The sequence below is a fragment of the Mus pahari genome, chromosome 9 (assembly GCF_900095145.1).
Source record: "Mus pahari chromosome 9, PAHARI_EIJ_v1.1, whole genome shotgun sequence".
Classification (NCBI taxonomy): domain Eukaryota; kingdom Metazoa; phylum Chordata; class Mammalia; order Rodentia; family Muridae; genus Mus; species Mus pahari.
Window position 1 is genome coordinate 79,447,876 of NC_034598.1, and position 13,632 is coordinate 79,461,507.

A 13,632-nucleotide genomic window follows, 5' to 3' on the forward strand; every position below is an offset into this window, starting at 1 on the left:
TGCAGTAAAATCTAGAACACAGGCCTGTAATGCCAGGGAGACTGAGCCAGAAACCAGAGAGTTCAAGGTCAGCCTGAGCCCCAAGAAAGACTCCTTCCTGAAGCCACCATTATAATCCTTATTGAACTGGGCGGTGGTGGCGCAAGCACTCAGGAGACAGAGGCAGGCAGATCTCTGGGTCTGAGGTCAACTCAGTCTATAGAGTGAGTTCCAGGCCAGCCAGGGCTGCAGAGAGAAACCCTGTCTCGGAAAGTACTTTGTTGGTAGCTTCTTTCTTCAGAGTCTTTGCAACTTCAAAGCTCTTTCCCAGCTTTGTGCAAGAATGTAACAAATCAGTCTACCCATCTGAGAGCTGGGAATATATATATATATATATATATATATATATATATATATATATATTTTCTTTTCAGTGCCTGGCAGCTGAAAAATAGGTGTCCTCTGCTTACATTCACCAAGTCTCTGCCTGGCTTTTTCCCTTTGGCAATTTGGTTCCAAACATCTTTCCTTTCCCCTTTCCTTAATTTTAGCCCATGCTACATCTTCTGGAACCAATACATGAGAAAGGGGATGGAGAGATGGCTCAGTGGTTAAGAGCACCTGCTACTCTTTCAGGGCACCCCAGTTTCAGATCCTAGCAGTCACACAGTGGCTGACAACCATTCTTGACCCCAGTTTCAGGGGAATCTGATGTCCTTGTCTGTCTTCCAAGGACACTAGGCACACGTATGGTGCAGGTGTGTATGCAAACATGTAAGCAAAAATTCATACACATAAAATAAATGTTAAAAAAAATAAATGAGATGAGTAAATCACTATACAGTTCAACCCATCTATTTATTGGGCACCCACGTCTAGAAGCCAGATCATTGAAGAATTTGTGCAGGGGGAACTTGACTCTTCTTCATCCATTTGAAAGGATTACCGTAAAGCCAGGGATGTGGGAACATGCCTGCAGTCCAGCACTTGAAAGATAAGGATCAGGAATTCTGTAGGCCAGCCTGGGATACATGAGACCTTAGCTCCAAACAAAACACAATAGAAAGACCACTTTATCAACCACACTCATCTAAAAGTAGCACTTAGTATCAGTCCTACTGGAGTCCCTAGGTAAATAAATGTTTGTAAATCCTGGACTTCAAGTGGCTTCAGTAAAAACAGCTTGGACAAATGTCTCTGTACGGACTTGATTTCTTTTTTTTTTTTTTTTTTTTTACGGACTTGATTTCTAATTGTGGTGAAGCTTTCATTCCTTAAACCACCTATTCAACATGAACTCATTCTCTAAACTTGCTCGAGTCTGCTAGGCTCTGGGGGAAGACAGGCACAACTGTCTCATATCAAAGGAGTTCTCACCATGGCAGCCCAGCGTCTCAGTGCGTTACAGCTCAGAAGCCTTACAGCTCTCGGCTTGTGGTATAAGCTTCCGGTCCTTTCTACAGCCCATTGGCTTTTTTTTCATTTCTATGAGCTCTGCTCCCTCCCTCTCTGCCTCCCTGACCTTTGCATAAACTCCAGTTCTTGGTTCCTGAGAATTTGACTCTTTTGTCTTCTCGGCTCCTCCTCCCCTTGTTGCCTTAGCTGCCTTCCAAGCTTGCTTCTTTCCCCTCTGGTCAAAGATCTGCAGGACCCACTACTCACAAATCAGTTAAATATTCCGTCCTGTGATTGGTCACTGTTTCTCTCTTCTTAGGTTCGTAATCTACTAGAGGGGCAGGGTCTGACCGGTTTTGTAAGATGCCAGAGCCTGGCACACCGGAGGCCTTCCAGGAATGAAAAACAAACGGATGTGGCTGTCTAAACAGTTCTGTGGGAAGCAGAGCTCCAGTCGGTTAGGAGTTCGGATTTTGAAATAGGGTCTCATGTAGACCAGTCTAGTCTCACCAGTTCCAAATATATGGGGAAATGGCCTTGAATTCCGAATCCTTCTGGTTTGGGCTCTCAAGTGCTGGGATTACATACCTGGGATTCCACACCTGATTTGGATTAGGGGTTTTCTTGAATTCCAGTGATGTCAGGTCTATTTTCTTTTTCTTTTCTTTCTTTCTGTCTGTCTGTCTTTCTTTCTTGCTTTTTTTTTTATTGGTTTATGTTTTTTGGGGTTTTCTTTTTTGTTTGTTTTTGGGTTTTTTTCCGAGACTGGATTTCTCTGTATAGCCCTGGCTGTCCTGGAACTCACTCTGTAGATCAGGCTGGCCTCGAACTCAGAAATCCGCTTGCCTCTGTCTCCCGAGTGCTGGGATTAAAGGCGTGCACCACAGGGTTTCTCTGTGTAGCCCTGGCTATCCTGGAACTCACTCCGTAGACCAGGTTGGCCTCAGAAATCCGCTTGTCTCTGCCTCCCAAGTGCTGGGATTAAAGGTGTGCGCCACAACTGCCCGCCAGTCTCCTACTTTCTATCTTGGCTCTTCAATGGCACAGAAATATGGGGAGTTGTTCCAAGTGCCTAAGACTGTAAGCTTCCAGACAACAAAAATCCCACTGATTTACTGCTATGGCCTTACTTAGAATGAGATACACACAGAATAACAGCCATAACCAGGGTTCATGAATGCACTCTGGAGGGTCAGCCCAGATGGGGATGCCACAACACAGACAATTGTCTATTGTCCTCTTCAAAGCGTGAACTGACTCTTCAAGAGCACATAAAAGCACTCTCATCAAAATAGAGGAAATGGGGGAGAGGAGAGAGAGAACTCAATGAACTTAACCTTCCTAGCCTTCACAAGCAACGCTAACCGCGATGCTTCCGTAGTCCTGCCATGGCTCAGGGGACCTTGGCTCCAGGACACTGTACTGGGGTCCGACCCTAAAGGGAACTCTATCGGACCACTAAAACGGAGAGCGAGGAGGTCCCTGCTCGCTTCCTTTCCCTGGCCTTGTATACAAAGCGCACTCCACCCCCCAAAAAGGCCACTGGAGCACTCGCCCGCGGGCAGGGCAGAACTGACGGAGCCCTAGACTTAGGCCTCGAGCCCCGCCCCGCGGCTGGTCGAAGCCGCGCCCCCAGCTCCCCACCCTAGCCCCGCCCGGCAACGGTCCCAGCGCGCAGGCGCACTGACGCGCCCAAAGGAGGGAGCGCGCCGGCGCGCGCGCGCGGGAGCCCCGCTTAAATGCGGGCGAAGGGGGCGGCGCGCATCCTCGGCGTCTCTGCCCGGTCTGCATCGTCGCTTCCAACTGTCTCCGCGTGGCACGAGCCACGAGCCGCGCTCTTCCCCCGGCGGCGGCGGCGGCGGCAAGCAAGGAGTGGCTGCGAGCGGCGGCGGGCTCCATGGAGAGCGGCGGGCGCCGGGGCAGAGGCGGCGCTTCCACCGCTGCACCCGGACTGCAGTGACCCGCGTTCCGCCCCGCGTCCCGGCGGCCGCAGGGCCTCGCCGTCCGTGTCCGTGCTGCCGCCGCCGCCGCCGTCCGTCCCACCGGCGCCCGAGCATCGCGACTTCCTTCGGCCCGACTCCCCGGCGGGGTGGCGGCGGCCGGGTCCCCACGGTGGCTGCCGGAGCAGCGGCTGCAGGAGCCCGGCTCTAGGATGAAGTTCAAGCCCAACCAGACGCGGACGTACGACCGCGAGGGCTTCAAGAAGCGGGCGGCCTGCCTGTGCNTCCGCAGCGAGCAGGAGGACGAGGTAAGCGCGGGGACAAAGGCTGGCGACCGGGCTCCGTCCCGCACCCCCTGCACCGCCAGGGCCTGCGGATCACCGGCAACCCCCACGCCCGGAGCTGGAGATCGGCCTCTGGGGTTCGCTAGCCTGCCTTTTAGACCGTCCAGTCGGTCGCAAGCTGTTGGCTTCCTTACGTAGATACCTCCTTTTGCAAAGCGGCCTCTGCTTTTAAAGTTTTTCTGACGACCGAAAGATGGCCAGCGAGAGATGTGGAATGACGCCAGAAGGGACAAGATAGGCCAGGAACGGGGCGAAGTTGCCCTTTTCAGCCGGGCTCTTCTGGTTTCTCAAGGCTGGTCTGCGGTGTGACTTGACATCTGGGAAGGAGCGGTGTGTGATTTTACCCGACCCCCCACCCCGCATTGGACTGATAGGGACCTTTGGAGTATTCTCTGGGAGAGCCTATTTTATTTCACTTCAGTTATATTGGATTTTAAAATGATTCCGTTTTCGTCTTGCTCTGGCTAGTTCACTTACTTGGTAGCTGGGGGAAATCTTGTAGCGTTGCCACGCCTAAAATGAACTGATAGAGAAAAAAAAGTTAGCGTTCTGAGTTCTGCTTCTGTAGCCGCGTCCAGGATAGCACCAGGCGGAAAGCTGGAGATGGGATTTAATGGCTTCCTTTATTGCTAGCCCCTGGAGTTATGATAAGTATGACAGCATACACTCAGTGGTTTAACAGATAACCGCGTGCTTGAAAGTTAGGATCTTTAAACCGCTTTTGCTTTTTATGTGTTTATTTTAAAGGTTGATTTGAAAGCTTTTAAGTGTTAAACCCAAATCCCGAAGGAACTTCTAGAGAAAGGTCTTTGAGCTGGGTCTACTTAGAACGGAATGTAAGGAGTTTTAAAAAGTGCACAAAGGGGGAAAAAAAAACCGCCAACAAGCCTTAAATGCAGTCTATCATGGGGTGGGGGGGAGTCTTTGAAGGAGGCGCCGGGCTAGGGCAAGGCAAACGAAATATAAAAGCATTTAATAGTAAATAGTGACCCAGGATCCTGTCCGACCTGTTCACTGCTCTATCGGAATTTTAGCTGAGCCTTTACAATGAGTTAGGTGCAGCCAGGGGAGTGTTACATTTAATCCTTTTAGCACTTGAAGGTAGTACTGGTCGGCCCTGTTTTTATAGGTGAGAAGACGGCTTTGAGCAGAAGTACTTTGCCCAGATGACAGAATTAGGAAGCAGTCGTAGTTAGGGATGTAGTTCCCACTCCAGAAAGCTGGCCTCATGGTAAAGGGGCCTCTGCTCAGCAGTCGGATGCCCCATGCTTTGTGAGGCTAAACTTCAAAGCTTTTAAGTTACCTTTGAGATTGTGCCATAACACACAGTTGGAAATTCAGGCCCCATTTTGTGTGGGAGTGGGGGTGGGAGGTTGTTCGGGGGTGGGATGTATCTGTGTGTGTCTCTAGGGGAAGCTGTGGGGATAGGAGAAATCAAAATGATCGAAATTGTGGGTCTGGCAAAGCAGTCTGGACAAGAGCTCCATAAATGACTTTAAGCAGGTAGGTGGATTGGTGTGTGTGTGCTTGGAAATTGTTTCTCCTGGAAGCAGTGCTAGATAGCACCCATGGTCGAGAGCTTGCCTCGAACACAGGAGCCTGAGTGAAATCCTGGGCCTCTCTCTCTCTCTCTCTCTCTCTCTCTCTCTCTCTCTCTCTCTCTCTCCCCCTCCCTCCCTCACTCCAGGAAGTTGCTGTAAAATAATTGCTACAGCCTGTTTTCAAAATGAGATGAGTATTTTTACATACAGTGAGATGAGCACAGCTTGGACAGTATTAGAGAAACCCATTATATAAAGCGCTGGCTCTTGGAGCCTGTAGGCTGGGGAACCCGGTGAATCAACTTGTTAGGGGATATGCTCTGAGGGAAGACGCTGGAGTTCTCCCGAGCACACAGCCAACTTTCAGCATCTGGTTTGGCTCTTCGGAAATTTTACTTCTGTGGTTGCGTACAGTTGAGGTTCTTTCTATTATGTGATAATTATGGAATAAACTCTTAGCAAAGCAGTAAGACGTCTAGGAAAGCTATACAGATGGGCTTTCCCTGTTGAAATGATACTACTAGCCGTCCGAGGATAGACCAAAGCTGCTTGTCCCACCCTTCCAGCTAATGGGTAAAAAATGCTTATCTATTGGGTTAAGGAGTTGTAGGTCCTGGTTAGAACACTTAAATGTATGTTTTAAGGAGGGTCCTTAAAACATACATTTTATTTTTTCAAATAAAAAGTTAATTACTGTCTGGTCCTAAAAGGCTATGGAGAGCCTCCATTGGCTCACCTGAGTGCCAGGATTATAGGCGTGAGCCTTGATGCCCACTGAGAACAGGTTTTTCTCATAGTAGTGGTTCATACTGGTGCACGCCTTAAATACCAGCATGTGGGAGGCCATGAGGGTCTGACCTCGAGTTCAAGGCCAGCCTGGTCTAGAGTGGCAGGGCATGTAAATTAGGGTACAGCAGTAACTTGTCCCAAGGTCACAGAGCAAGCAGGACTTGAAAGTCTCTAGTTTCTAAGTTTTCAGTGTATCTGAGCAGCCTCTCTAGCTAGTTTTTCCCGTGGAGGCCCGTTACCTTCAGTGTGGCTTTGAGCCTCCAGACAAGCCCACAGGTATATATGTCCAAGAGTAGCTGGTACACTGCCTCCGTAGGCAAAGACGGTGGCGTAGTGAGTAGGTAGCCAGAAATGGCTCCCGTTGAATATATTTGCATATGTATTTGAATAGTGGATGTAAAGATAGTTTGAGCTGGCAAGGAACATAAACTGTAGTGGAAGATTAGATGAAACAGGAGGAAATAACGGAGGCCCAGAGTGCTCTCTTCTGTGTGCTTTGTATTAGGAGCCCAGTGGGTCAGTAAATGGGAAGGGAGGGACCGAGCATCCCAAGTAGAGGAGGATGGCTCGGGGCTGTGGTCTTCGAGAGCAGCTTGGAATGGCAGAGAAAAGGGAATGATTTTTTTATAAAAAAAAAAACAACAACGTAAGAACCTTGGGTAGGGAATTGCTCAGTGGTGGAATGCTTGCGTGCCTACCATACACAAAGCCTCCAGGGGAAACAGCACCTCAGCTGTCACACACCAGGCAAGACAGGAAGGGCATTTCAATTTTAGATTTTTGAGGGGGATTTGAGAGCAGAGCGGGACATAGAAACAAGCAACTCCATCCTGGGTCAAATCCAGGCGCATGAGCAAATCAGTCTGAGAGCCAGCCGGGCGTGGTGGCGCACGCCTTCAATCCCAGCACTTGGAGGCAGAGGCAGGCGGATCTCTGACTTCAAGGCCATCCAGGGCTACACAGAGAAACCCTGTCTCAAAATCTGAGAGCGACACCAATTCTGTCTTGGATCAGTGGTTCCAATGAAGTGTCTAACCTCCTCTGGGCTAGCCTGCTGTAGAGCTTTATATCGTGGGAAAGTCTAAATCCAGCAAAAGCAAGGCACCATGAAAATGAAGGCTCCTCAAAAGGTAAAACTAAAACCAGAACCTTGAGTATCAGCCCTGGTCAGGAATCCTAGTGCAATTAAAAAAAAAGAAAAGAATCCTGCCAGCCTTCACAGGGGCGGGAGGGGGGGGGTCGGTTGTCATTTAACCCCTAGCAGTCGCCCAGTCTATAGGTATTGGCATATTTAACCAAGAGATTTAAGTCACCGAACAGAAAGGTATTCAAATGGAGACCACTTATAATAACCACATGGTTTTTCTCCTGTGTCAGAGCTTGTGTGTGCTAGGCAAGCCTGCACTCTACCGCTGAGTGGCACCCCCAGCTCAAGGCACACCTTTTAGAAACATTGTGAGGTACACCCGTCTGTGACTGGCTCCCCCAGACCTGAAGGAGAACCTCTCAGGCCACTGAAGCAACCAGCTTCTACTAGGGAGAGCACGTGTGGAGCAGCCTTTGTGTGGTTTGTCATAGGATGATGCCTTTGTATGGTTTGTCATAGGGTGATTTGGGGATAATTCTCCAGGGTTGGAGTCGGCCGAGGCTTACGTGGAAGATGGAATGCCTACTTGCCTCTCTTTCTGTCAGCAGGGGGTGCCTCTTCCGACTGGAAGAGTTCTGCCATGGTTCTGCCTCGCTGCTTCAGTAATACCATCTGTTTATCAGCTAGCATGTAGACTGTTGTACACCCAGTAGATCCTATTTGTCTGCTTTGGGGTGTTAAATAATAGTACTTTTTGATAGGTTTCTCTGGGGAGAGTCTTGCAGGTTCACGGAGGGAGCTGGGGTCAGCTGTCCAGTTTCTGAAGGCAGTATAATTACAAGGAAGTGTTTGCTGTTGTGACTAGGTAAATGGCTTTACCCCACCCCCTATCCCCACCCCTCATCCCTCCTCACCTCGCCCCCCCCACATACACCCAAAATAAATCGTGTTGACTTGATTTTAGATTCTGCATTCACAGAAGTTATTCATAGTCTAATTTACCCACCAACCTAGAGTTTAAAACAAAGGTATAATGAAACAGAAGATGAACTCTGGTGAGAACATCACTGTGCAAGTACCAGTATCCCAAGGTTCCCATGGAAACAGTGACACCTGCTCTCTCACCCAACTGATTGGTCCCCACTTTAAAATTCTTATTTGTATATATGTATATGGACAGGAGGGGATGCTATGGAGGTCAGCGGACAACTTGTAGAATTCCTTTCTTTCCTTCCTTCTACCACGTGGGTACCAGCCTCAGGTACTCAGGCTTGTCAGCAAGTGACCTGTCCAGCTGAGCCATCTCCATGACCCAAAATCAGGTGGGTTTTTTTTTCCTTTTTTTTAAGATTATTTATATGAGTACACGGTCACACTCTTCACATACACCAGAAAAGGAACCAGATCCCATTACAGATGGTTGTGAACCACCATGTGGTTGCTGGGAATTGAACTCAGGGCCTCTGGAAGAGCAGTCAGTGCTCTTAGCCACTGAGCCATCTCTCCAGCACCCTTTTCTTGTTTGTTGATAGCATCTCCCCATAGCTCAGGCTGCCTCTGTTTTCTGCGGTGCTGTGATTATACTCAGGAGCCACCAAGTCTGGCATCAATTTTAGTTTGTTTTAAAGGTGGGGATATATATATATATATATATATATATATATATATATATATATATAGCCCAGTAGTACTTACTTAGCATGTGTAAAACCCAACACTGGAAAAGCGTGATTTGTGAAAGACACTCATTTGTAATGGAAGAAGGAAAGGTAAAAGGTGGGCTCTGAGTTCATATTTGAAGAGTACACTGAATTATTTTAACTTTTCCCTGGCTTAACTTTTCTGGTTGTGCATAAAGATGCATGCTTTTTGTCTCTGCATAAGGTCATAAGTTCAAGACCAGCTTGGTCTACATAAGGCTCCAGGCTAGTTTGGTCTACACCCTGAGACCTTATCTCAGAAAATGAATTCAAGGCTGCACCACCTGTGGCTCCCGGTGGCTGTGGTGCACTGGCTGTGGTGCACTGGCTGTGGTGCACTGGCTGTGGTGCACTGGCTGTGGTGCACTGGCTTCAGTGAAAGAGATGAAAGAGACTGCAGGTTGGAGTCCTACTGTTACCACGGCCCCCATGCTGGTGCTTGGGAATGCTAGGCAGGAGTTGTACTTCACACATTGCCTTTGGGATTCAAGATGTCACTAAGGGCCTCAGTGATTAAGAGGTTAAGGTATCCCCCCCCCTCCCCCCAGGTTAAGAGCACTAGGTATCTTTCTAGAGGTCCTGAGTTCAATTCCTAGTAAACAACACATGGTGGCTCATGACCATCAATAATGTGATCTGGTGCCCTCTTCTGGCCTACAGGCATACGTGCAGGCAGGACACTGTACATAATAAGTAAATCTTAAAAACAAGCAGAAACAAGAAACAAAACAACAGAACCCTCACTAAAAATTGCCCAAGGTGGCCTTGTACTAACTCTGTAACTCAGATAGGTCCTGACTTTGTGGCCTTCTGCCTCCCTCCAGAATGTCTGCAATTGTAACCTGGGCCACCACGCCCCTCTTTCTTGGTTTGAACCCTTAACTGGAAAAAGATAAGTGAATCCTTTATAAATATACCTTATTAATTTTTTGTTTGGGAAAACAGCACTCAGTAGGCTTTACCCAAAAAATAAAAATTTTTTTTAATGTTTGTGTGCCATGTCTATCCCTGTTACCCAGGGAGGTCAGAAGAGGGTTTGGATCACCTTAAACTGGCATTGTAGACAAGTTGTCAGGCACCATGTGGGCACTGGGATTTGAACCCAGGTCCTCTGGAAGAGCAGTCATCACTTCACCACTGAGCCGTCTCTCTAGTCCTCTACACCATTATTTTTGGTGTTTGATTTTTTTTTCTTTTTTGACATAGGGCTTCACACAGTCCATGTTGACTTCAAAATCTTGATCCCGCCTCTACCTCCTAAGTCCTAAGTGCCGGGATCGAGAGTATGTGCCAGCGCCTCTTGCTCTTTAGTCACCCTTGTCCATCCCTCTAAAATGTGGCTGTGCCCTCATTCCAACTTAGTGGAATATTCAGGGTGAGTAGACTAGAGCTTAATAACATTTTAACTAGTCTTGATCTCCGCCGTGGTATTTATGTCATCTCTTAACCAGCCGAGGCTGGCGGTGTGCTATAGAAAGAGAACGAGTAAGGAGAAGCTCAGCCTTGCCTTCCTCCACAGTGCTCCTCCTCACACTAGATTTTAATGCTGTGACAGGAGATGGATTATGCTCTACCCCCTGAGGGTGGGGGGTTGGAAAGCGGGGCTGTGTGGGCTTAGTTTGAGTGGTGATCTTTTGTGTGGAGTACCAAGTTTCTACACCTTTCCCCTCCTCTGAAGTGCTGTAGATCTCTGTCGTCTGGTCTGTGGCACTTGGAATGACCACCTAAAATATGACTGGACTCGAGGTACTGGGTTTTGAATTTGTTTCTTAAGTAGCTGCGTGCCACCAGTACACGTGCGTCCCTGGTGCTCCATAAACCAGGAAAGGTCAGGAAGTTAGTTCCAGGGCTCGGCACAGCGTGGAAGTGGCAGACCAAGGGCATAGAGTTGTGGATGAGGCAGCATTTAATGAAATGTACTAGATCAGCAGGTCTGCCTTCCCAAAGGTGGACCCTGACAAACCTTTTCAAGGCTCTTGGAGCTGGGCGCTGTGGAGCACACCTGGGATCCCAGCTCCTGAGGCTGAAGCAGGAGGATTTGGAGTTCAAGGTCATCCTTAGCGAGATAATGGGTTTGAGGCCAGCCAGTTCTACCGGAGACCCTGTCTCAGCTGAAAGGGGGTGCAGAGAAGAAAGGGAGTGTGTCTGGGGTCAGGATGAATATGAGTGAGAATCCCAGGAATGAACGAACGCTCATCAGCCTAGATTCCTGACACCGAACACACTGAATATCAGTGGTTTTGAGACGACATCACTAAATGAGTCGCTGGCCATCTGTGCACACTGTCCTGACCCATTATAAAAGCACAAGGAAGTCACTTAGCACAGACTTATGGAGTAAAAGTTTTATCCAGCCAGTAATACCAGGTCACCTCTTAACTCTGACGAGAACAAGAGGCTAGTAACTGGGTCAGAGCCAGGGGGTGTTGCTCATACTGCAGGGCATATGGTCTGTGCTTTAAAACCTGCAGTTCATTTGCCAGTCTGGATATGAAGGGTGACACCTTTGATTAGGTTACACGCCCTATTTGAGCCTCCTTTTGGGTAACAACAGTATTATTGAAGTGGGGTTTGTAACCTCTTTTTCTTTCGTTTTTGTTTGTTTGTTTGTTTGTTTGTTTGTTTTTTGAGACAGGGTTTCTTTGTGTAGCCCTGGCTGTCCTGGAACTCATTCTGTAGACCAGGCTGGCCTCGAACTCAGATCTGCCTGCCTCTGCCTCCCGAGTGCTGGGTTGAATTCGTGCGCCACCACTGCCTGGTGCAACCTTGCTTTCTTTAAGGTAGAATTTGAACATAAAGGCTCCTACTCTTCAGAATTCTGGATTTAAATTTTATCCAACCTCTCAATACTATATTGTACAGCAGTGAATAGCCTATTTAGTGAGTGTTTACAGTTTCTTATAAATATTTTCTGCCATCCTGTTTTCATTCCCAGAGTTAGAAAGCCAGCAGTAGTTGGTACTGAGTTGACTCAACTCTGCAGGCAGGAGAGCATGGAGCTCCTAGTGGCCATCAGGCCCTCCTTAGGCCAGCGACTCAAATATTAGGCCTGCCAGATAAGTGGTTTCCTTACGGAGAAGATCTTAGCACTAATAAGTGAGAGCATTCTCCAGTCGGTGTGCTTCAAGTTCAGACAGTGTCTTCTAACACTGTTAGCTCTGCCTAATGCCTGCTCCTTCAGCTCTAATTAGGAACTTGGGCCCTATTTGCAGATATTAAGCCCTTTATTTAAAGCTCTATTTGGACATGATGCTGTTGCCCCCAAAGCAGCCACAGATGCTTCAACTAATGCCCTGCCAACCATTATGTTGGCTCAGTGTTTCCCTGGATTGGCCACTTTCTGGCCATGCTTAAAGCAGTGATGTGGGCAGCACAGCAGTGTTCTGTTAGGCCCAGGACGGCAAACAGCAGATCAGAGGAACTGTTGAATCACCTTGGTCAACTGAAGCTTCCCATCTGGAGAAGGTTGAATCCTTAGCAGCCACATGAAAAGCTAGACATGGTGACACACAGCACCCTGGAGTGTGTCAAGTGGTGCAGAACAGGCAGGTCCCAGGACCTTGTGGGTCAACCTAGCCAAAACAGTGAGTACCAGGTTCAGTGAGAGTTGGAGAGAGCCACAGAGACACAAGACACCTACCCATGCACACCCATGCATGTAGACATACAAACACACCATCCTTTCTCAAATAGTAGTGAGCCCCTGTGTTCCGGAGCTCTGGAGAGCCAGCAGCTTCTCTAGCAGAAGGGAGAAAAATAGAATTGGTACTATCGTTGTCAAAAAGATAGAGTATCCACATTGGGGATTAATCTCTCATCACCCCCTATCGGGAGGGGAGATGAGGATATAGCTCAATTTTAGAGTGCTTGTCTGCTTTGCTGCTTGCTAAGTAAATGTTGTCATCTTGACACAACAGATTTCCCTGAGAAGAGGGAACCTCAGCTGAGTAATTATAGATCAGATTGGTCTGAGGCTATGTCTGTAAGAGATTGTCTTGACCGAGTGAAGTGGGAGGGCAGGCTCAGCCCACTGTGGGTGGCACCGTCCCTAGGCAAGTGGGTCTGGATTGTGTGAGCATAAGCCAGTGAGTCACAGTGCTCCATGCTGTCCCCCTCAGCGTCTGCCCTGACTTCTCTCAGTAATGGATGGTGACTTGGAAGTATAAACCAAATAAACCCTTTGCTCCCTACCCCAAGTTGGTTTGGACCAGTGTTTTATCACAGCAACGGGAAGCTGACATACCTAGCATGTCCAAGGCCTTGGGTTCGATCCCAGGTACCACCAAATAAGCTGTAAGTGTGGTGTGTTCCCAGTCCACGGGAAGACTGTTGGAATGTATCTGAAGGCAGCATGCTGCTGTAATTCTGCAGCAGTTCTGTTCAGGATGGTGAAGACATGTGCTACCTTCATAAGCATTTGGTTGTTTCAGCCCTTCTAATACTTGAATGAATGCATTTCAGTTTCTCATTTGAACAATGACTACAATATTACCTCAGTGCTAATAAGTTAGCAAGTTGGACCCTTGTTAATGTTGAGAGTGGGCTTTTTTGTTGTTGGTGGTGTTTGTTTTGGTTTTTGATACTTTAGACTTAATGCTCTTCTTGACCATGGGCCTCTAAGTGTCTCCTGTAAAGGTCAGGTGACTATTTCAGACTTTGCAGCTCATCGGGTCTGTTTTCAGTAACTCTGCCGTCACAGCCGCATAAAGCACCAGACAAAATGCACGAGTGAGTGATGGTGTCGTCTACTTCTTTTTCTTCTTCTTCTTCTTTTCTTCTTCTTCTTCTTCTTCTTCTTCTTCTTCTTCTTCTTCTTCTTCTTCTTCTTCTTCTTCTTCTTCTTCTTCTTCTTCTTCT

At 48.1% G+C, this 13,632-nt stretch overlaps 1 protein-coding gene across 2 annotated transcripts in view; it reads left to right on the forward strand.

Annotated features, from left to right (window-relative positions):
- The first annotated feature begins 3,149 nt into the window (after positions 1-3,149).
- The window catches only part of Nudt4 (nudix hydrolase 4), a 15,426-nt gene continuing 4,943 nt past the window's right edge, over positions 3,150-13,632 (forward strand). Inside the window, exon 1 of one of the 2 annotated variants that reach the window (XM_021205110.2) lies at positions 3,150-3,622. In XM_021205110.2, coding sequence (XP_021060769.1) covers positions 3,527-3,622 — 96 coding nt within the window. In that variant the 5' untranslated portion in view covers positions 3,150-3,526. The remainder of the gene's footprint in view (positions 3,623-13,632) is intronic. The other variant, XM_021205109.2, reaches the window with a different exon arrangement.